Source organism: Myotis nattereri, assembly GCF_964212035.1.
Source record: "Myotis nattereri genome assembly, chromosome: 3".
In the NCBI taxonomy this organism is placed as follows: Eukaryota; Metazoa; Chordata; class Mammalia; order Chiroptera; family Vespertilionidae; genus Myotis; species Myotis nattereri.
The window spans coordinates 8,673,087-8,696,314 of NC_138077.1; the positions used below are offsets into that span (position 1 = coordinate 8,673,087).

General features: G+C 58.4%; 1 protein-coding gene across 2 annotated transcripts in view; it reads left to right on the forward strand.

Moving 5' to 3' along the window:
* The first annotated feature begins 6,370 nt into the window (after positions 1 to 6,370).
* The window catches only part of TRPM2 (transient receptor potential cation channel subfamily M member 2), a 51,059-nt gene continuing 34,201 nt past the window's right edge, over positions 6,371 to 23,228 (forward strand). The window contains exons 1-9 of one of the 2 annotated variants that reach the window (XM_081087282.1): positions 6,371 to 6,640; positions 7,392 to 7,480; positions 11,397 to 11,565; positions 12,962 to 13,142; positions 13,587 to 13,753; positions 14,659 to 14,839; positions 16,414 to 16,475; positions 17,488 to 17,688; positions 22,098 to 22,200. In XM_081087282.1, the coding sequence (XP_080943408.1) occupies positions 6,473 to 6,640; positions 7,392 to 7,480; positions 11,397 to 11,565; positions 12,962 to 13,142; positions 13,587 to 13,753; positions 14,659 to 14,839; positions 16,414 to 16,475; positions 17,488 to 17,688; positions 22,098 to 22,200 (1,321 nt within the window). In that variant the 5' untranslated portion in view covers positions 6,371 to 6,472. The remainder of the gene's footprint in view (positions 6,641 to 7,391; positions 7,481 to 11,396; positions 11,566 to 12,961; positions 13,143 to 13,586; positions 13,754 to 14,658; positions 14,840 to 16,413; positions 16,476 to 17,487; positions 17,689 to 22,097; positions 22,201 to 23,228) is intronic. The other variant, XM_081087283.1, reaches the window with a different exon arrangement.

Below are 23,228 nucleotides of genomic sequence, written 5' to 3' on the forward strand. Positions count from 1 at the left end.
ACTTTCACCACAGGGCCTCCCAGAGTGAGTGAGGAGGTAGGTAGGGGAGGGACAGAGAGAGGGCGGGTCCCCTTGGTGGTCCCTGGGCAAGTTCTTTTATTTCCCGGAGCCACAGCTCTCTCACAATGAACAGGGGATGAGGTTCCCTGCCACAGTGGGTCTTGACTGCAGACATGGGGAGCTTAGCATGGCGCCTGGCAGGGAGCGTGTGAGCGGTGACCTCCTCCAGGGACCTTGGGGCTGGTGCTGAGAGGTCAGGAAGGACAGCGGACTGTCGACAGGCTCACACCTGCATCCAGACCCGGAACAGACGTTTAGAAGAGAAGAGTGACCTGCACTTACTGATTTGATGAAGTGTCCTGAGAGATTACACAGGTGAGGGGCCATTTCCAGCTCCATGGTCATCACTGTCGCTATGGAAACATGCCCCCCATTAGAGCGTCCTGAGCAGGCAGGCAGCAAGGAGAGTGTCCCCAGTAGCTACACCAGTGCCTGCAGTCTCTACACCACCCCTCTTCCCCCCTGGGCAGCACCGTGGCTCCGTTCACTTTTGCATTTCACGGGAAGTCTTTGGTGATGAGATGGTTCTGGAATGCAAGTGACCTGTTGACTTTAGAGATGAAGAAAATCGATGGTGTCCCCAGCATGAAGCCCACTTTTCTCCGGTGCTCTCTCTTGCTGGACCAGAGTCAGCAAACAGCCCGCAGGCCAGCACCAGCCATTGCCTGTGTTCGTAAATAAAGTGTTATCGGCACACCACCATCCCCATCCACGTTTTGCTAATGGCTGCTTTCTGGCTGCAGTGGCAGAGTTGAGTACAGAGACCGTGGACCGGCAAAGCCTGAAATATTTACCATCCGGCCTCGTGCGGGAAAGTCTGCAGCTGCGGCTCTAGCTCTGGGCGCTGGCTCCCGCCTCGCGCCCTCCCGCCTTCTGCTCTGTTCCTGTGTATTATTCATAGCCAGACCATGTTGATGCCACACGGTCAGATTGCCATCCTGCTCCCTGATTGCGGTTTTCCTCCGGCTGCCAGAGCAAGAGGCTTTTTATCTTGGGCAAGATGTTCCTGCTGCGAACAAGCCCTCTGCTTGGCACTTTATCTGAACTCGAAACAGCCCTCAATCAAGACCAGTACATGCTGTGTTCCCGCTTTACAGTCACGCTTTTTATTTTTATGGGAAGGATGTTTCATAATTGCTCTTGCAGTGGTGTGTGGCCGACGGCACGGGGCCTTCTTGTGCAACGTGTGGTTTTTCAGTAAGGAAGGAGCCACTCGGGGACAGCGTGGGCACAGATGTTTTGTCAGAAGCCTGTTTCATGAACTACTTCACCTCAAGCGAGGTTCCCACGGGGGCCAGGGATAGTTGGGAGAAAAGGCTGTGTGCCTGCCCATCACACAGCTCTGCCGTTACCGCTGTCCCGTGGAATATTAACAGCCCAGCATGCTTCGGTCAATGAGATGGCCCCCCAGGGAAGGTGAATTGGATGAGGGTCTGGACACAGCTGCTAACGCCCAGCTGCCGACACGGGCAGGTCTCAAACCCCTCCCCGGGCTGTGGCGGTGGTCACAAGCTTTCTCCTGCAGCAGGCAACCTCCTGGTGCTAACTGGTGGCCGGGCTCTGAGAACGCAGCAGTGATGGGCGGAGGGCTGTGCCCTGCTGTGTGTGGTCCAGCAGAGGAGAGCCACTGCGTCCCCAGTCGCACCTGCTGCTGCCTGTTCCACTCCGCGGTGCTCCCAAAGTGTGTGAATAAACCATCAAGTGCTGCCCTGTACACGGGGCTCTGGTGGGTTCTGGCACCTTCCCCACCGCTGCTGGAGACCTCCGATAGCGGGATAGTGAGACAGGGGACATCCGCCGGCCCGTGGACCCGTGGCTGCTTTGTGGGGAAGCAGGGGCAGGTGGAGGGTAGGGGCCTTCCAGAGGGCGCTCTGGGCAGGAGTCTGGGCACTGCGGTCAGCGAACTCAGGGGAGGAAATGAGGGGAAGCTGGTTGGCCAGGCGTTAGCTGGCAGCCTTCGGGCCCTGATTGGAGAAGTCACAGGACACTTCACTTCCCTGGACTCTGAGCGGGCCCAGGAGTGGTCATGGGGCATTTGGAGCTGGCAGCCAGGAAGGAGAGGGCAGAGGGCCTGTGCTGGGTGAGAGAACCGTGGGCTGGGCCTTTAGGGAAAGCCGGGTCAGCTTTTCAGGAATCAGAACTCAGCGCCGGCCAGTCCCCCTGAGAAGGGGCAGAGCTCCCCGAGGGGGCGGGCACCTGCCACAGTGAGTGAGGGCAGCTGCAGGGTCTGGCAGGGGGCCGTCGTGGGAGGGGCTCACCCAGCCCAGGTCCACTGGGGTCTCACGCCCCTCCCCCTGGCCCGCCTCCCCCCTCCCCGCAAGGGTTAGAGCTTGAGCAGAACTCTTAACTGAGAAACTTGCCGCTGACTAGCCCCTTAGGAGGCAAGCTCTCGCCCAGGCCAGGAGTCTGGGGAAGGCCGGGCGCAGCGGCTTGTCCTTGGCTGTCCGGTGCGGGACGCGGCAGGCTGCGCTCTCCAGCCGAGTGACGCAGGGCGCGCCGCGGGCCACGCGGAAGGTGCGGGCGGCGCGGGGTGCACGCTCGGCTCGGGATTCCGCCTCGGGATTCGGGCAGCCCTGCCGGGCCGGGGCGCGTCCCGCGCAGCAGCGCGAGTCACCGGCAGGTACGCGCTCCGGCGGGGTGCACATCATCGGGTGCGGCAGCGGCGGGGTGCGGGGACCGGCGCTGGGCGGAGGCGCGGGCGCGGAGAGGGCTCGGGGGTCCTGGGGCGCGGGCTAGCGTGCGGAGCCGCGGGCTGCGGGGACCTGGGCTCAGGCCAGCAAGGGCGCGAGCTGGGGCGCGGCCGGACGCGGCCGGACGCAGGGAAGATGTGGGCTCCAGTCCGTGCGGGCGCGCGCGCCGTGTTGCGGTGCCAGGGGCGCTGCGACAGGACGGGACGGGGCACGGTCCGCCCGGCCTGCAGTGCCTCGACGGGGAGCCGGGGGATAGACTTAGCGGATGTGGGGCTCTTGCTCTGGACCCCGGACAAGACCACGGCACCCACTTCCTCCGCCCCAGGTGTGTGTAGCAATTTCTGGTCTCGAAATGCTTTCCTAACCGGGAGGTCAGAAGACCCGGAAAGGGAGTCTACGGGGCAGGGAGCAGCTGCCCGGTTTAGAGAGAGAAGTAGGGGCGGCTGCACGCCGGCCCCACATGTAGTTCCATTGCTCTGTTTCCTGGTCGTTGGGGCCGAGGTGCGTGGGGTACACGGAGCCCCTGTCTCTGTGAGTTCCCACGGTCCTGGGTCCACGTGGCAGCTGTAAAAAGTTGTGCCCAGGAGCTCTGTTCTTCTGGCCTTGGTGTCTGTCCCCGAGGGACCGGTGATTTACACCGGGGATGAGGTCTTTCCGCCCCCGCACCTGGGACGCGGGAACCCCCGGCTCTGAGGGCTCTGAGCTGAAACCCGTGGGGGTGGACGGCCCCTCCCACGTGCACGGTGCTCTGTTCCTGTGGGATGGCTCAGTGCAGCGCTCAGCATCCGACACTCACCACACCTGGGCCTCGATGGCAACAGCGCCACATTCTTGCCAGGTGCCCTGTGCCAGGTGACATTCATGGTGTGCATTTTGTGTGCCAGATTCTTTCTGTGTTTGCATCTATCATCCATCCATCCATCCTCCTGGAAGTCAGTCATTTCAGAGCACTCTCCACACTGCTCAGTTGGGCAACTGTCTGAAGGATGCGTGAACCAGCGCTTCCGAGTTTCTTAGACAAGGTCCTTCATGGCACATACGTCTGCTGCTCGGCCTATTTCATGCCTACCATCCTGTGTCCTTGTCCTGTGCCTGGCCCAGCCCTGGAGAGGGGGCGGGAGCCATCTCTAGCCCAGGCTCCCCTGACAGAGGAGCTGTCTGCCTGTGAGATTCGGGCCTCATTTTCCTCTCTGGCAGCTGGGAACCTTCCTAGCTCACCTGTGTCCATCCGAAGCTAACAGTGAGGCAGGTGAGCTGCCGCATAAGGTAGCTGGTAGCCCTGCCAGGGCCACACAGGGGTAAGGCGTCACCTCCACATGAGTGCTGGCCAGGACCTGGGGGACCGCTGGGCCAGCACAGGTTCCTGTTCTGTACATTTTGGCTGCTGTAACAGAACACACAGATTGGGTGGCTCATAAACAGAAGTTTACTTCTCACAGCTCTGGAGGCTGGGAGTTTGAGATTGGGGTGCTGGCAGGGTTGGTGAGGGCTTCCTTCCGGGATGCAGACATCTTGTGACCTCACATGACAGAGGGGACAGGGAGCTCTCTGAGGTCTCCTTTATAAGGGCACTAATCCCATCACGAGGGCTCCATCCTCTTGACCTATTCACCTCCCCAAGGCCCCACCTCCAAATACCATCACCCTGGGGGTTAGGGCTTCACCACATTAAGGGACCAGGTTCAGACCACAGCATTCCACTCCTGTTCCCTCCAAAGGCATGTCCTTCTCACATGCAAAACACATTCATTCCATTCCAGCAGCCCACAAAGTCTTCACACATTCCAGCATCAACTCTGAAGTCCAAGTTCCCATCTAAACCTTATCTAAATCAGATGTGGGTGAGCCTGGCCGGTGTGGCCCAGTGGTTGAGGGTAGACCTATGAACCAAGAGGTCATGGTTTGATTCCCAGTCAGGGCACATGCGGGCTCGATCCCCAGTGGGGGGTGTGCTGGAGGCAGCCAATCAATGATTTGCTCTCATTATTGATGTTTCTATCTTTCCCTCTCTGAAATCAATCTATGTGTGTGTGTGTGTATATATATATATATATATCAGATGTGGGTGAGACTTGAGGCAGATTCCTCCGAAGGCTCGTATGTTCCTCTCCAGCTGTGAACCTATGAAACCAGACGAGTCATTGCTTCCAAAATACAGTGGTGGGACAGGCAAAGGAAAGCCTCTGGGGTGGGGCCTGGGCTGGAACTGCATGCCCGGGGCTTTGCCGGCCTGGGTTGCCTGCCCCCACGGCTCCACCAGGCATTGGCCTTGCAGTGTCCCTTGCCTGGGCTCATGTTCCCGAAGCTCTGGGTGCCCCAGGCTTGTACACTCTTCACACAGCATCGCAGGCTTTTCCTAGCACCACCCCCAAAATCTTCCAGCCTCTACCCATCACCCTGTTTTAAGGCCACGTCCACATGTGTACGGTTTGTCACAGCAGCACCCACTCCTGGTGCCAGTGTTTTGTATTCATGGAAGGGAAGTGGGCCTCCTTTGGGCAGGTCTGGGGTCTGGGAGTGAGCCTGGCCAAGGGTCAGGGGGCATGGGGTGAGAGTTGGCTGGAGCCCTGCATGTCACTGAGAGCATTTCCCCAAGGTCAGTGGCCAGGTGCCTGAACCGCAAGTGCCAAGCACTGGGCTGAGCCAGGGAAGGGCTGGGTGGGCACCTGGCTCCTGACAGGTCCCTCACACCTCCCCAGAGCACAGTGACCACATGTCGAAGCTGGACGAATGGACAGGGGAAGGTCTGTCCGTGAGGGACCATCTTGTGAGGTGGAAGGCGACGTGGCCAGAAAGGGCTTCCAGGTGGGAGAGGGAGGTGAGCCCTTGTGATTCTCTGGCCCCAGGAGGCCCCTTTCACACCTTCAGAGCCACTGGGTGGGGGAGTGACTCCACGGATGACATCATGGGGTGCCGTTGTGGGGTAACTTGGGGTGATGTTGTGGGGTGACGGGTGACTTGGGGGTGACGTTGTGGAGTGACTTGGGGGTGATATAGTGGGGTGAATTGGGGGTGATGTTATGGGGTGATGTGGGGTGACTTGGGGTGATGTTGTGGGGTGACTTGGGGGTGACATTCTAGGACGTGATCTCCAGCATCATGGCTTTCAGGAAATCATTGCGCTGCTCACTGTGGCCTCAGTGATGGCGACGGTGGCATTAGCACCCGGAGCAAAGGGTTTGAGGAAAGGAGACGTGTTCCTTTTAGGGACTTGTCTCGTGGGTGGAGAGCTGTGCCTCAATTCGAAACCACTTTGTGCTTAGTAGGGTCTTTTCCTTTTTGGAAAATGAAAGTAGTGGACAGACGTTAGGAGCGCGGAGACAGGATGTGGTGTGTGCACCGTGTGACGGGCCAGTTCCCTCCCGGGCCGGCTCCTGGGTGTGACTGGACATGTTGAGTGGAGGGTGCGGGTGGAGATCTCTCTGGCCCTTCACACTGACCTGAGCTGTCACCATAGGAACGGGCCTGGGGCCTGGGGATGTGCTTGTGCTTCCAAACGGCCCAGGCACCTCAACTGAGGGACAGGGTTCCGGGCAGACGGAGAAACGGCCGGGCTCCACCCCAGGAACCCGACGGGCCCGCTCAGGACACCTGCCTCTTTTCTCCTCTGTGTGTTTCAGCGCCCCCTCCCCGGCGTGTTCCCCGAACCCTCCGCCTAGCCAGGCTGAGCAGCGCCCGTCGTGGGAGGCGGGAGACCGTGGAGGCTGGAGCTGGCCGTCAGGATGGAGCCCTCGGCCCTGAAAGCTGGCTCCATGCAGGAGGACGGCTTCGGGGTGCAGCCCAGGAGGGTGGCAGACCTGGGCCGGGTCCCCAGCCTCCAGCGGAGCAGCAGCAGCCTTTGCAGGAGCAGGAGCAGGAGGTCGCAGTACGCCTTCAGCAGCTGTGAGAAGGTAGGATGCCAGGGGCCGGGGGTCCCAGAGCCCTCTGGGGCCCGGTGACCACGGAGGGGGGTGTCCTGCTGGGCAGAGACTCCTGCCCTGGGGGCTGCAGCCCAGAAAACCCCGGAGGAGAGAGAACTGGAGAGAAGAGCAGGCGCCCCTTTGTCCCCCCATCCCACCCCTGAGTGGGTGCACGGCCACGTCCTATTCTTGGTCCGATTGGGAAGCGCTGGGTAAACACTGCCTGGGGACGCACCGAAAGTTGTCACCCTGACCTCGTAGAGCAGTGACTTCCTTCTCTATCTGACTGGGAAGCCCCGAGCGCAACCCAAGTCCTGGGCCAGCTCACGGAAGGCCTTGGACATGACTGTGGGGGCTGAGCACGGGTGCGTGTCACAGTCCCTGTCAGCCTGCCGTCCCGCCGGGACCAGGGCCGGTGTCCAGCCCTCAGCCACCGCCTTTCCACCACCCCGAGGTGTTTCCAGGAAGGCAGGGCTGACATAGCCTGGAAGGGGCTGTGCAAACTCAGGTTGGGCCCAAGAGGAGGAGCTTCGGCAGGTTCCCTCCTCCGTCCGAGCGCACACCGGGGCGCCGGGGGTGGCTCTCACCGCGTGTGGGCGGGCCTGGGTCTCCCTTTTCCGAAGCGCCCCTTGGAGCCTGTTGGGGTGGGAACATGCGGGTCTGAGGGAGGTGTAGGATGTGCAGGCGTGAGTGCTGTTGATTTGATGCCCGAGGATCTCCAGGTATCGTTCTCTCCCCTCAGCAGGAAAATCTGAGCTCGTGGATCCCGGAAAACATCAAGAAGAAAGAATGCATGTACTTCGTGGAAAGCTCCAAGCTGTCTGATGCTGGGTAAGGACCCTCTGTCCGTCCCCACGTGCAGAGGCTGGTGAGAGCAAGGCTGACCAGGGCCTCACCGGGCACAGGCCCCGTATGCACCCGGGGCACTGGGAGCCTCCCATCTACCCCAGCAGCTTGCCGTGGGGAAGGAGGCTTGTCCCGCCCTGCTTGGCAGTTGAGGTGCAGAGATTTTAAGGGGCTTGTTCAGGGTCAGATCGTGGTCACTCCGCGATCATGGGTGCTTGGACCCACTGTGGTCGGGGCTCCACGTTGCCCACCTCGAGAAGAGCTCATGTCCCCTCTGGAATAGGGTCATGGGGCTCGGGGACCAGAAGGGGCCTCGGGAAACGTCCACAGCTCAGACTTCTGAGAGTGGGGACGGGTAAGGCCACCAAGGCCGCTTCCGTGGGCCTCACTGTGGCCACTTTGCCTCGGAGCTGCCGGAAGTTGCTCTCCTGGCCGAGGGCTCCCCAGCAGGGTGCCCCTGAGTTGTGTAAACCTGAGGGCATCTGGGGAGGGACCCCACACATTCCTGTTCCTGGGAGCCCTTGTTTTATTAAATTTGTTGGGATAACGTGGGTTAGTAACGCTGTATACATTTCAGGTATTATGCAACTTTATAATTTGACATCTCTGTACTCTCCGGTGTACTCACCATCCAAAATCTAATGTCCTCTGTCAATGTGTATTTGACGCCCTTTACCCTCCCCAACCTCCCCTCTAGGAACCGCCATACTGTTGTCTGTGTCTGTGAGTTTGTTTTGCTTTGTTTGCTCCTGTGTTGCTTTCTGTTTTATATCCCGTGTGTGAGTGAAACCACATGGTTCTTGTCGTTTCCCATCTGACTTATTTCACTTAGCACAATACTCGCAAGCCTCATCCATGCTGTGGCACATGGCAGAATTTTATCTTTTTTATGGCTGAGTACTATTCCATTGTCTATACGAAACATGGGCACCAAGCGTATGGTTTCAGAGGGTTTTTTGTGAACTTGACCCCAAAGGCAAGGGAAGTAAAAGAAAAAACAAACGAACAGACCAGTCAAACGAAAAAGCTTCTACACAGCGAAAGGAACCATCAACAGACAGAAAGGCAGCCAACCGCATGGGAGAAGATATTTGCAAACAACACCTCTGATAAGGAGCTAATATCCAAAATACATAAAGAGCTCATACCACAAACCATATAAAACAAACAATCTTATTTAAAAATGGGCAGAGGATCTGAACAGACACTTTTCCAAAGAAGATGTATATGTGGCCAATAGATAGATGAAAAGGCGCTTCACGTCACTAAACATCAGGGAAATGCAAATCAAAACACACCTGTGAGCAAGGCTGTTCTCAACACGGCAAGTGTTGGTGAGTACGAGGAGAAATGGAACCCTCATCCGTTGCTAGTGGGAATGTAAAATGGTACAGCCACTTGGGAAACAGTAAAGCCACCATATGACCCAGAAGCCCTTCTCTGTTGGTATTCCTTGAGGACGAACAGAGCATGGATTCTAGGTTGCGTTTCCCTTCCAGACACCGTAGGCTGTGCTGTGCCACAAGTGGGCCGCATTCTTTCTTCTTGTCACCTGAAGATCTCCTATCTATCCTTCAAGGCCTGATGCTGCCTCTGCCATGGAGCCCTCCTGGACCACTCCCCCGGGAGTAACCTCTTCCTCCCACCACACTCTGTGTAGTTGTCTTCTCTGAGTCCTGACCTCTGACCAAGGCAGGGTCACTTCTTACTCCCCATGATGGACAAATAGCATCCAGCTCACATTTGCTGAATAATATGGGAGGAGGCATGTCCTGGGTGGAGACGATAGAGGAGGATTATGACTCGGAGTCAGATGTGAATGATCACTGGTTTCTGGGTTGCTGTGATATGCCCAGGGTGTTCTCACTAAAAGTGCCCCATGGCTGTGTGGGGCTTTACACCCTGGCTTGGCTCCTCCTCCTCAGATAAGAGCCTCATTTCTCCCAGGGGGTCCTAGAGCAGACCCCGAGTTAGGGAAAGTTGCCACCAAGCTCCAGCTGACAGCTTGTGGCTGGTGCCCTTGAATATACTTGGTGCATGGTCGGAGTTTCAGGTTTACCACACATTCTGACAACAGACTGCAGGCTTTGCATTGAGTTCTCCAGTCTTAGTTATTTTAAAATAGGTTTATAAAAATAGCCTGGGAGGGAACGTGTGATACACAGGAAGGCTTCCCGTATAGGAATCATGGGTTTCAAAAACGTTTTGAAGACTGTAATCTGGTTTCTAGTTTGTAGGGTTCAGGGGTGCCACCGATGGAACCCTGGAACCTTCTTTCCTCTGAACTCTGAACCAGTGGAGACATATTGACAGGGGTTGGTGAGGGCTGGGCGGGAGACAGGTTGGATTTGTGGCAGAAATGGGGCTTTCTGCTCCTGTGGTGCTTCTGTCCACTTCGAAGAAGTAGCGCTCAGTATGCGTTTGGTTCTGAAAACTTCCAGAAGCCCCTTTATTAATATGGGGTTCGATGCAAGGAGCTGCTACAGGGAGATAACAGGTGGAGTGGCCTGTTGGTGCAGGTGTTGCCTGAGAGGGTGTGTGTGTGTGTGTGTGTGTGTGTGTGTGTGTGTGTGTCTGCCTGTAGCAGCTTCGTCAGACTGCAGGCAGCGCCCCCGATGGGGGAAGGGGTGCCTCCCACGGCTGCTAGCAGAGATGCTCCCGTTTATGCCCATCTAGGCCAAGCGCTGGGAGCCATTCTGACCAATTTCTGGGTCAGCGGTTTCCGTGTGGTTTCCTGCACTGTGTCAGGCTTGGAAACACCACGTAGATTGAAGCTCTTATCTCGTCAGAGGGCAATGGTCAGAGGAGGGAAAGGAGGCAGCTTGCCACAGGCTGACTGTTAGAAACATAAGGAAATCTGGGGCAGCCTTGGGCCAGGGTATGGGAGCTCAGGTCCTCATCCCGGCCCCTCTCTTCCCTGCCTTGGCCCGTACGCTGAGGAGGCCACACGAGGTGTTTCCAAAGGTCCCTGCGAGTCTGAAAGTGCCTTGCGTCTGCCGGCGGGGCTGGAGGGGAGGGTCAGATGGGCCTGTGCTCACAGCCCCACGACCCCCCACAGAAACACGGCTGGCAAGGGGCCCACTTCACGAGCAGGGAAAGGACAGCTGGGGGACCAGCACGCTTGTGCGTCTCTGAACCACCCTTGGTTCTCTGCCTGGTTAGTTAATTTGCATTAATAAAATAACTTCATAAATGATTGCCCACCTACAACCTCATTGGACCTCCACAAATTTTGCAGGGTTGGTATCAAGGAATGTGTTATTTTTCCCATTTAATGATGGAATGCCTGACATTCAAAGCACCTAAGACCGTGGTCGGCAAACTGTGGCTCGCGAGCCACATGCGGCTCTTTGGCCCCTTGAGTGTGGCTCTTCCTAAGCCTTAGGAGAACCCTAATTAAGTCAATAACAATGTACCTACCTATATAGTTTAAGTTTAAAAAATTTGGCTCTCAAAAGAAATTTCAGTCGTTGTCCTGTTGATATTTGGCTCTGTTGACTAATGAGATTGCCGACCACTGATAAGATCACACGCTTAGCAAGTGTCAAGACATCTGTCTTGTGTCTCCTGGTCCAGCAGTCTCTCCCTGTATCATCCGGCTCAGGTTTTAGACTCTTTCTTTTGGTCTCATCTGTGTCTAGTCCGTTAGGTCATTTGTTAACAATCAGAGAGATGGAATCTAGAAAATGTGTAGACTTGTCGTGGAACAAGGTGTAATTGGCTGGGTGGGGCAGGGGTGCCTCCTTACTGCCCCACGTGGCCAGCACGGACACTGTGGCCATGGCTGGGGCCTCTGGCTGTGGGTGCGGGTGAGTCCTGGCTCTCCGCTGGGCTCCCTCTGACACCCTCAGCGGGGAGCAGGGGCACCTCAGGGCCCGCGCTGACCGTGGTGTCTCTGCAGGAAGGTGGTGTGTGAGTGCGGCTACACCCGCGAGCAGCACTTGGAGGAGGCCATCAGGCCCCAGGCCTTCCAGGGCAACGAGTGGGACCCCAAAAAGCACGTCCAGGAGATGCCGACGGATGCCTTCGGAGACATCGTCTTCACAGGCCTGAGCCAGAAGGTGGGAAAGGTTGGTTTCCATCGCCCCATCGCTCTTCCTGTAGACCAGAACCTGCCACTGGTGACCCACAGGGGCCAGACGCCTGGGGTGGGAGGGGGAGGCTGGCTGAAACCCTGGGGGTACTGCACCCTCCCGGTGTAAGGACGGGGTGCCTGGGGGCTTCACAGGGTGAGCAGGGGACACCTGCTCTCAGTGTCCTTGGTCACTGCAGAGCAGGCGGGGCTGCAGCCGGGGGAGTGGCTGGAAGGCCTGGAGGCATCAGGCCTGGGAGGGCAGGGGAGCACCTGGCACAGGCACGGGGTGAGGAGGTGGGATGGGACCTGGGGAGGCTGGTAGCAGAGGTGAGAGCTTCACCAGGAGGCCGAGCAGGGTGGGGCGGGATCCCAGTGGAACCTCGGACCTCAGGGTGGTCCCTGGACCAGCAGCATCACTAAGCAAGGCCTTGGCCGCACCCCAGACCTGCAGAACTGGGAGCCCACTCACCTGCGTTTCCACCAGCCTTCTGGAGGCTTCTGCCACAGCTCCTGGCACCACTGCCCTGTGGGGTCTGGTGCAGCCACTGGGTTCTGAGTCGGGTTTCTGGAACCCCTGAGCCTCATACCAGCCGGGTGACACCTTTCCCCTCAGCTCCTCCGAGCTGCCAAGACCCTGCCCACGTGGCCAGGGAGGTGGAGCCAGGAGAGTCCTGGGGGTGGTGTCACACTGGCCCCAGCTTCCTCCAGCCCCAGAGCTGCATCAGCACCGCCATGTGGGGTGCGCCCCAAGCCCCTGTCCCGGGGAGCTGCTCCCAGGAGATTGCAGGCTGGCGGCCTCTACCCCGACAGGAGGAGGAATCTCCGAGGAGCCAGGGCGGGGGTTCTTCGGCAACATGGAATAGGGAGGGCGCGCTCAGAGCAAGAGCGAGGTGTCTGGACACGAGTCTGAGGACAGCTGACCTCACATGACAGCCAGATATGGGGACCCGGGACAGGGTGCTGCCGTGAGGGAGGTGGCACTGGATGAGGAGAAGGGACGACACTCCAGTGCCACCTAAGAGGAGTCAACGGTAGCTGCGGCTCTACAGCGACATTGGGATGGGGACCCAGGGCCTCGGGCCGAGGAGGAGTGAGAGGAGAGGGTGCTGTGGCCCCCAGCTGGGGAGCTGGGCCGGGAGGGGGGGTGAGGGTGACAGCTGGCGCCACGGGCTCCTGTCACTCCGCTGGCCTCCCCTCCGGCCTTGGCCTCCCTCTTCTCTCTATATTCGAGTCCTGCCTGGGCACGGCCCCTTGTACTCGGACCCAGACCCAGGTGTGCGGCCCCCCCACCGGGTAGGGGCTCTTGGACATGGCTGGTGTGGGGTTTCTGGGGCCTTGGGTGGTGCCTGCTGACCCGGGGGCTCCTCTGCTGTCTCCTGACTCCCCTGCAGTACGTCCGCCTCTCCCAGGACACTCCCTCCAGTGTGACCTACCAGCTCATGACGCAGCACTGGGGCCTGGATGTCCCCAACCTGCTCATCTCGGTCACGGGCGGGGCCAAGGACTTCAACATGAAGCCCCGGCTGAAGAGCGTCTTCCGCAGAGGCCTGGTCAAGGTGGCCCAGACCACAGGTAGGTGGGGGCAGCAGGCCAGACCACAGGTGGGCGGGGACAGCAGGCCAGACCACAGGTGGCGGGGACAGCAGGCCATACCTGGCGGGTAGAGAAGTGTCTGTTCAGATTCACCCAACCTCACCTGCCTGAAGCACCTTCCTTCACCCCCTGCTGCCATCCCTGGGCTTGCTCAATGGGGCAGACGTGGCTCCCCGCAGCTCCCCAATGGTGGTGCCCTGCTGGGCATGGAGAGGAGGCCGGAGGAGGCTGTGTTAACCATGAGGTGTCGGTGAAGCGCTTCTCTGTCAATGTATCTCTTTGAACTTACACCCGAGAATGGGTTTGGAAGCCCTGCAGAGACGGGGCAAGGGTGTCAGGAGCACAGGACCCAGGTGCCAGGTGTATGCATGGCCAGGTGCACACCGGGACCCAGGGGCCTGCCTGCCCTCCGCTCCTTTCCAGGGGCCTGGATCATCACCGGGGGGTCCCACACCGGCGTGATGAAGCAGGTGGGCGAGGCCGTGCGCGACTTCAGCCTGAGCAGCAGCTGCAGCGAAGGAGAAGTCGTCACCATTGGCATTGCCACGTGGGGCACCGTGCACAACCGAGAGGGCCTGGTCCACCCCATGGTGAGCGCACGGCCCCTCCCGGGGGGGGCAGGCTTGGAGGGGGTGCTGCTGGGAGCTTAGGGGTGCTGCCGTGGACAGGCCATCATCTGGGCACTGGCGTAAATGCACCATGGAGGGAAGAGGCTGGGCAGGAATAAAGGAGACATGGGCTCAAGTCCCCCACGCCACAGACCCTGGTGACCCGGGACAAGTAGCCAAGTTGGTTGGGCCCTGGTTTCCTGCCGTAAGATTCCAGGATAGGTTCATAAAAGGTCCCTAACTTGCCACCACCGGCCACCTGAACGGCTGTCCGGATGTGAACTGGATGGAGCAGGAGGAAGTGGCATGGCCAAGATCACACGGTGGTGAGCACCTGCCACTGTCTGTGGACAGCACGGCTCTGTGCTCGTGACCCGGGATTGCCATCATTAGTGATTATCAATGTCGTGGCTTAAAGCCACAGAAATGCCCCCCCCCCCGCCCCCCCCCCCCCAGCCTGGAGACCAGAAATCTGAGATCAGCATCTCTTGGCCCAAATCAAGATGCTGGCTTCCTCCTAAGCTGTAGGGAGGAGCCATTCCTGCCTCTCCCAGCTCCTGGTGGCTGACGGGTTTCCTTGGCTTGGGGCCCCATCACTCCAGCCTCTGCCTCTGTGGTCACAGGCTGAAGATGGTTATGGTGGCATTTAGGACCCAGCTGGACAGTCTAGAATAATCTTCCCACATTAAGATCCATAACTTGGTCACACCTGCAAAGACTTTTTCCAAATAAGGTCCCGTTCACAGGTTCGGGGTAGCGGGGGGTGGGGGGGGTGGCTTAGGGCCTGAAGTCTCTCGGGGTTATTACCTGCCCCCCAGCCCCCACTTCTAGCATTCTCGATACAGAACTTCCCGTCCACGTGTCTGACTCTTCCCTGGCCTCCCCAGGGCGGCTTCCCTGCCGAGTACATCATGGACGAGGAAGGGCAGGGCCACCTGACCTGCCTGGACAGCAACCACTCCCACTTCATCCTGGTGGACGATGGGACCCACGGCCGCTACGGGGTTGAGATCCCCCTGAGGTCCAAGCTGGAGAAGTTCATTTCGGAGCAGACAAAGGAGAGAGGAGGTGAGGCGGCCCACTCCAGGGGCGCCGCGGTGGAGAGGGGGGCAGGCTGGTCACAGTGACGGGGCACAGCTGGCGGGGACCAGGACGTCCCACAGGCGGGGCGCTTAGGGCACAGTCCGAACACACCTGGATGTCTTTACACTTAGTCCGGGAGGCCATCTCCTTGTGCCCCGCATAACCAGGGGCAGGAAGTCAGGGCAGGCCCCGGCTCTTCTGCTCACTCTCAGGTCAGAGACCATCCTGCAGTCACTTTACAAGCTCGACCTAGGTCAGAAGTAAGAAAGTGTGCCTGGGGGACCCTGGCATCTTTTCCCCTGTGGGTGGGATGGGATGGCTTCTCGGACAATGGGGGTCAGAGACAGGGTTTCGCATGTGCTGTGAGGAGGGGTGTGGGCAGGACCCGGGATAATGGAGGCGCTAGCTCTGTCCCTGGGTTCATCAGGCACCTTGAGAGCAGAGGTTCTCAAGCTTTGCTGCACATCACAGTCCCCTGGAAGGCTTGTCAATCACCCCCCGGGCCCACCCCTGGTCTGTGTGGCTGCACAGCAGAGTCCCCTGGAGGCTTGTCAATCACCCTGGGGCCCACCCCTGGTCTGTGTGGCTGCACAGCAGAGTCCCCTGGAAGGCTTGTCAATCACCCTGGGGCCCACCCCTGGTCTGTGTGGCTGCACAGCAGAGTCCCCTGGAAGGCTTGTCAATCACCCCCGGGCCCGCCCCTGGTCTGTGACTCAGGTCTAGGTGGGCAGGAGCTGCTTCTAGGCTCCCAGGTGACACTGACTTGCTGGTCGGGGCGACCCTTTGGGCCCCCGGCTTTGACTGAGATACCCAGGTGGGAGTGTCAGGCTAGAGTGTGTGGGGACAGTGTGACTGTGGCAGCTCTTCGAGAGCAGGTTTGCCGCTGGGGAAAGCCATTTCTAACAGGACCCCTGGCTGCGGGCTGGTGAAAGGCTCATGGTGGGGCCGAGCGTCTGGACAGAGGACTGAGGTTTGGTCCCCGGGGTTCGGAAGCTGTGCTCCCGGGCCACACGGTGCGTCATGCCCACCTGCTCGAGGTGTCCCAAGGCCTGCCCAGACTTGAGGCGCCATGAAGGGCTGCAGAGAAAAGCAGGGAGGTCCTCTGGTGGAGCCATCACGCGGCTCTTGAATTTGCTCCCTTACATAGAACAAGCAGACGACGTGTGACTCCACAGCGTCAGCCTTTTTTTGTTTTATTTTTTTGTTAATTCTCACCCAAGGATATTTTTCTATTGATTTTTAAGAGAGTGGGAGAGGGAGAGACAGAGAGAGAGAGAGACATCGATGTGAGAGAGATACATCGATTGGTTGCCTCCTGGGGGATCGAGCCTGTAACTGAGGCATGTGCCCTTGACCAGAATCAAACCCGGGACCCTTCAGTCCACAGGCCGACACTCTAACCACCGAGCCAAACCAGCCAGGGCTAGAGTGTCAGCCTTTGAAAGCGGCATAGCCCTGTGACACTTCCTCGCAATTAGCCTGGAGCTGCAGGGGGTGGGGAAGCACCCAGGTGGAGCGGAGCCCCACATTCCCTCCCTGGGCTCTGTGCTTCGTCCCAGGCGTGGCCATCAAGATCCCCATCGTCTGTGTGGTGCTGGAGGGAGGACCTGGCACGCTGCACGTAAGTACTGGCCAGGTGGTGAGGGGCCCCTGGGGGTCAAGTCCTGCTGCAGGTGGGACAGCTGACCCAGCGCTGTTACCAGCGTTCTATTGGGTCCCTGGCAGGAGAGGGTGAGGAGCTGCCCCAGGAGATGGAGAAAGGGCAGACCCCATGTGGCGGGCCCTCTCCAGGTGACGGGGGACGGGGCACTGGCTTTGGCCCTGGGCGATGGGTCAGTAAGAGGGGCTCCAGAGGGGACTGCAGCAAGGATAGGGGTGACGGTCCCCTGCTTCCAGGACCGGGCAGCCATGGGTGTGGCAGCTGAACGTAACAGAGGTTCCTCAGTGGTGTTAACATGCTGCCCACGGACCTTTACTCTGAACCCACTCCACAGTGTGTGGCTCACCTCGTTCGTGGTATCTCGGTGCAGGAATGTATATGACACCCCAGCCTGCCAGTGTGGGGCAGGAGTGTAGAAAATGTCGTTAAATGTTCAGTAATCCCAGGAGGTGAAAATGAAACTCTGGGGTTTCCCGGGGAGATGGGGACACATCTGGTGCCCACTTCCTCCATTCCTGGCTCCTCCTCGTGATTTTCCCGCTCATGGTGCAGTTTCTGTTCCTGGGCAGGCATCCTGCCGCTGGGTGAGGGGCCCTTCCTGAAGCTGCGATCACACTGGGCCCCTGGGGGCCACCCCTCATCGTCCTGGTCTCGCCCTGGGCCTCAGTGAGGGAGGGGGTCTCTGGCCCAGGCGGCACCCTCTCTCTGGAGATGCCCCGGTGTCCTCTTGCTCTGGCGCTGTTGAGTGGCAGGTCTGGAGGAGATGGTGTGTCCGCTGTGCGCTCCCCAGCATCTCAGGCTTGGCTGCCTCTTCCCTCTGGGCAGTGGCTGCTGCTGCTCTGACCAGTATTTTCAGTGAGTTTCACTGAAGCCCTGAGCTCTGGCGTTAAATGCTGTCAGAGATTTCTCCTTTTCAGAAAGTGTGAGAGTAGCGAGGGATCAGGTCCCGCTCACGGTCGGCCCTGACTTGCAGACCATCTACAACGCCATCACCCACGGCACCCCGTGCGTGGTGGTGGAGGGCTCGGGCCGCGTGGCTGACGTCATCGCGCAGGTGGCCGGCCTGCCCATCTCCGAGATCACCATCGCCCTGATTCAGCAGAAGCTGGCCGTGTTCTTCCAGGAGATGTTCGAGACCTTCACCGAGGGCACGATCGTGGAGTGGACCAAGAAGGTGAGGCGGGCGGGCACGGTGGTCACCAGGAGCTGCTGGCTTCCAGGTGCCGGTGGCCTGGTACACAGGACCAGGGCACGAGGGACCCAGAAACAGAGCCCCAGGGGCCTGGGTGCCGGGAGCCGGTCCATGCTTGCTGTTTCAAGGGACCTGGCATATATGGCATACCGTTCTTAATATGTTTGCTCACCTTCTTGGCACTATGTGTTTTAACCAAGGTCTCTGAGAAAGGTTGTTTCCCCAGGTAGAGATTTTCCCCTGAAGTTAGGGAGGGAATAAAACCTCTTAACTAAGTGCCAGGTGGGTAATTAATCACTTTAACTACGAACAATCATGCTTAAGCTACATAATCTTTACTCCCTGGAATGGAGATAAGAAACGCCCTAACCTTTGAAATAGAGATTGATAGGATTGGAATCAACTGGTATAAATACAGATGTAAGAATACAGAACGAAGAGAGACAGAACCTAGGCACAGAACCTACACAGAATGTTCTCTAGAGACAGAAGAACTTCGCTGGAGAGAACATGGCAAAAGATCCTGGACAGAAACTGGCCTCAGAACCTAGAGACAGAACCTAGCGAGAGAACATGGCAAAAGATCCTGGACTGAACCTGACTACAGAAATTGGCAAGAGAACCTGGTGACTGAACCTGGCTGGAGAACCTGGACAGAACCTGACTGGAGAACCTAGCGAGGGAACATGGCTACAGAACCTGGCTGGAGAATCTGGAGAACCTAGCAAGAGAACATGGACACAGAACCTGGCTGGAGATCCTAAGCAGAACCTCTCTGGAGATCCAGACCAGAACTTGGCTAGAGATCCTGGCTAGGCTGCTGATCAACTGAACGCTGTCTCCGTGTCATTCCTTCTTCACCGACTCCATCCACACCTTTGGGGACCCCTGGACCTGCTGGGGTTGGACCCCGGCACCTGGGTGGGCATGGGAGTGATCTGCAGAGGGTGGGGGCTTTGAGCTGGGCAGGCAGAGGGCCCGGGGCAGGCGGGCAGCCTTCAGCTGAGTAAGCACGCTGTTCCCGAGAGGGCGTGCCTGGAACCTGTCACCCGCAGGACTTCGTGCCCGGCCTGCACACCGCAGGTCGGGAGCACAGCTGTTCCGGGAAGAGGAGCTCCTGGGTGGGAGGCCAGGATGCTGGTGCTTGGCCAGGAGGGGGGCGGAGGGGTGGGGAGCCGAGATGAGGGCAGCCGGGGTGCTGCCCGGTCCTGCCCAGCCCCGAGCCCGGGGAGCTCGGTTGTTCATGGAGGCGCTCCAGGGTTGACCAGACAGCGAGGCAGGCAGAGCGTGTATAGATGGGACCACCATGGCTCCCACCTCATGAGGTGATCTGGGAGGCACCTCCATGCTTTCTCAGAGGCACCAGTGGGCCTGGGCCTCTCCTGGGGACCTTCAAGTTTAGGGAGTATTCCAGGGCACACTCCAGAGTGTGTGGGAGACTTGAAGGCCTGGGAGGGAGGTACAGATGGGCGAGAAGCTTCAAGGACCCCTTATAGACAGATGGAGTGGGGCATTCACTCTAGACCAAGGGTCCTCAAACTACGGCCCGCGGGCCACATGCAAATAACAAATATTGTATTTGTTGCCATTTTGTTTTTTTACTTCAAAATAAGATATGTGCAGTGTGCATAGGAATTTGTTCATAGGTTTTTTTTAAACTATAGTCTGGCCCTCCAATCGTCTGAGGGACAGTGAACTGGCCCCCTGTTTAAAAAGTTTGAGGACCCCTACTCTAGACTGTAGGGAAGGAGTCCTCCAATACTTAGAGGCTGTCTGGCTCAACTGGGAGCCCTTGGCCACTTGAAGTGGACTCAGAGGCAGCCATCTCCCCAATCCAGATCTCAGGGGGCCTCAACAAGCCCACAGCCATGACCCCAGCCTCCAAGAGTGTGAGGGAGTGTGGCTGGCTCAGCCCTCAGCATCCCATGAAGCTCATGGCCAGCGGGGTGAACTCAGGGAGAGCGTCCTGCACGCTGGTTCCTCTGGGCATGCTGACTGCTGCCTCGGGGTCGGGGGTCAGCCATCCTGAGCTCACATGGTCCCTGTCTCCTGGCAGGATTCTCAGCAAGGGCCCTCAGTACCTCTCTGATCCCCGTTTCCCCGACAGCAAGGTGGGGCTGCAAAGTCATCGGGTCTATATCCTTTATCCAGCTCCATGAACGATGGGCCAGGCTGCAAGAATTTCTGGAAATTCAGTCTTAAGTGCCTGATGTATACTTTCCAGGGCAAGTCTGTGGAGCAGCGTAGCCCCCACTGTGCCTAATTTCAGGCCACATGGGCGGTCATGCCCACCAGCCAGAGACCACAGGGGCACGTCGGAGGAGGACGCCCCCCTCGGGAGCCATGGGGTGGGGGGCGGGTGCTGGGGGTCTGGGCCCTGGCGGGGGCGGAGGCCAAGGCAGCCAGCTCTCTGTGGATGGGGGCAGGGCCCTGCTTCGGGTTTGTGGTGGCGCAGGGACCTGTTCTTGTCGGTGCTTCCTTGGCCTCAGGGTGACCTTGTTCGACGTGGATGCTCTGGAGCCTGTTTGCCGGTGGGCAGGTCGGTTTGTGAAGACTGAAGTCGGCTGTGAGCGTCCGCTCGGTTCCCCACGGAGCCATGGGGAATGGCGGGCAGGCCCAGGGCCTTTCCTCGGCTAGTTTATAAATTATTCAGGCAGTTCTCAGAACTGAATCTCACCCACCGTGGTCCAGAGGTGCCTGTTTTTTTCCACTCTTCCTTGTGAGTCAGGCCCTGAAAATGGCACTCATGTAATGCAGTCTCAGCCATTCAGGGGTGGCCCCTCATCATTACTCTGGTTCGAAGGAGGGGACCCCCAGCTTCATGGTCATGAATAGTAATTCAGAGCTTCCGGTTTGCTCAGTGGTTAGAGCATCGGCCCGCAGACTGAAGGGTCACGGGTTCGATTCCGGTCAAGGGCACATGCCTCAATTGCAGGCTCGATCGCTGGCCCTGGTCAGGGGGGGCGTGTGGGAGGCAGCCAATCAATGTGTCTCACATCGATGTTTCTCTCTCTCTCTGTCTCTTCCCCTCCCTTCCACTCTTTCTAAAAATCAATGGAAAAATATCCTCAGATGAGGATTAAAAACAAACAAAAACCAGTGATTTCATTCAGCAAACCCCGGAGCTGGGTCTACCCTGTGGCGGGCGGCAGCGTGAGCGGGTGGCCTTCTCCCCGACGCTGCCCCTGGTGCACGTGGACACCAGCCACAGGCTCTCATCCGGGCTCAGCGGCACCGAACGACCGTGTGTCGGGAGGACACACTCACCCTCTCGGCTGCTCTTCCTGTCTGTCAGATAGGGACAGTGGTACTTAAACTCGGAGGACGGGACAAGAGCCTTTCTGCAAAGTGCTTAGTTTTCGTCTCCACATGCGCACGCCAAAATGGTAGCTGTGGTGTGAACCGAAGGCGGTTAAGTTCAGGAGACACTTTGGCTGGGAGACGATGGGACTGGGAGGCCAGGGGTTATTTTGGAATTGCCATGAGAGCTGCACTCTGCGGGATGGGGAAGGTTGGGGTTTTAGGGGTGGAGGTGGGGTGTTCGAGGGTGCCTTCTAGGTGGGGAGTGGCCAGCCCGGAAGCATGAGCAACAGGCTGGACGAGGAAGGGGCAGGAGGGAGGCCGGGTATGGTCGGCCTGAGGGCCTGGGGGTAGTGTCTGAAGCTTTGGGGGCCATGAAGGACCCATGGAATGTGAACTCTGGCCTCAGGGTGAAGGGGTTACAGGGAGCAGCAACTGGTAGCAGGCAGGAAATGATGTCATAGACAGACAGGTGATAGATAGATGATAGGTATATGTCTGGTATCTATCTATCTATCTATCTATCTATCAGTTCAGTCAGTTCTCAGAACTGAATCTAACAGTGGGTTCTGAGAATGGGCTGAATAGATAAACAGATAGATACATAGATAGGGTGGGTAGGTTAATAAACATATAGATTGGTAGATAGGTAGACAGGTAGGGTGGGCAGATAGATAGGTGGATTCATAGATGGATAGGTAGGTGAATAATTGGATGGATGGATGGATAGATAGGTAGATAGGTAGGTAGGTAGGCAGGTAGAGTGAGGAACAGCAGGGCCCAGGTGGGAGGACCAAGGGGAGAAGTTGTAAGTTAAGCAACACCACCTCATGGGCAGCGTGGACACTCTTTACACTGTGGCTGTGTTTTCTACACCACAGGCCACTTGCAAAGATCACGTATTTGGTCCTTAAGCCTTCATCTTCACTGTCCAGGGCGTGGGGAGTCCAGGTGGTGGTCCTGGCCACACAGGCAGGCAGGACTCATGCCCAGCGCTCTGGCTCTGAGTCCGGGCCTCCATTCTCCGGGTGCCCCAGGAGGCAGGAGGCCCGCTCATCACTGGGACCTCACTTGGGGAATGCTTGTTGCAGATCCAAGACATTGTCCGGAGGCGGCAGCTGCTGACCATCTTCCGGGAAGGCAAGGATGGCCAGCAGGACGTGGACGTGGCCATCCTGCAGGCCTTGCTGAAAGGTGAGGGGCCGGCATGGCAGGGGCCACGGGGAGAAGCTAGAACAAGGGTGTTCAGGCCCTGAGTTCTGGTGGGTTGGACACACTGGTCGGAGGGCGGCTGGCAGGTGGGTGCCCATTGCTGACGTTGGGGTGCAGGCGTCTTTCTCAACTTGTCTTTTTAACTAAAATCTGAGCGTGGTAATTTATCTCTTTGTGGTCATCCTGGTTTCTCATAAAACCTCAGGGTAAAAAGAAAGAACCTTGGAATTCCCACTCCTGACTCCCCACACTTGGTTCCATGCTTGAGCTCCCTGCCCCCCACAGCAGAGTCAGCACGCAGGGGGTCCTCATGACCGACAGAGCTCTGGGCATGAGTCCTGACTCTCCTTGGCCCGGCCTCTGCCCTCTGGCCACTCTTCCCAGGCCCACACTTCCCTCTTGCCTCTTCTCCCTCTGCTGGGGAAGTGAGTACCTCCCCGTCCTTCCTGTCCTCTGGCTCCACGTGGCTGACGCAGAAGCTCCCATGAGACAGTGTCAAACGTGACCTCTTTCCTGGACGTCCATCCACTCCATGCCCCTCCGTGACCGAAGGCCTGAATGTTGCCCATAAAACCTCACCTAACCAACGAGATGGTTAACTTTAGACTGGAGACTTCGGTGTAAAGGCCTTTGTTCAGAAAGATTCTTGCTGGGACAGAGAAGAACCGGGGAGAGCGGGTCCAGCAGAACCAGAGCTGCTCCGTCCTGGCGGCAGCAGACCAACGGGTGGGGCTGGAACAAGGAGGCGCGACTCACCGCCTGTCTGTCTGGTGGAGGCGGGTCTGAGGGTGTCCCAGCACAGACGGGGTGCGGAAGCATCGCGTCTGTCTGTTCCCTGCCTCCTTCTCCTACGGGACCAAAGGTCCAAGAGAGGGACACCAGGCAGCTCATCCCTGGGGACATCCCAGGCTGCTGTGGCCTTCAAAGGCCAAGACAAAGGGGGGGACACTGAGTTTGCCCATCGGTGCCCGGCTGGGAGAGGAAGGACCCTACTCGTGGCTCAAGATGGA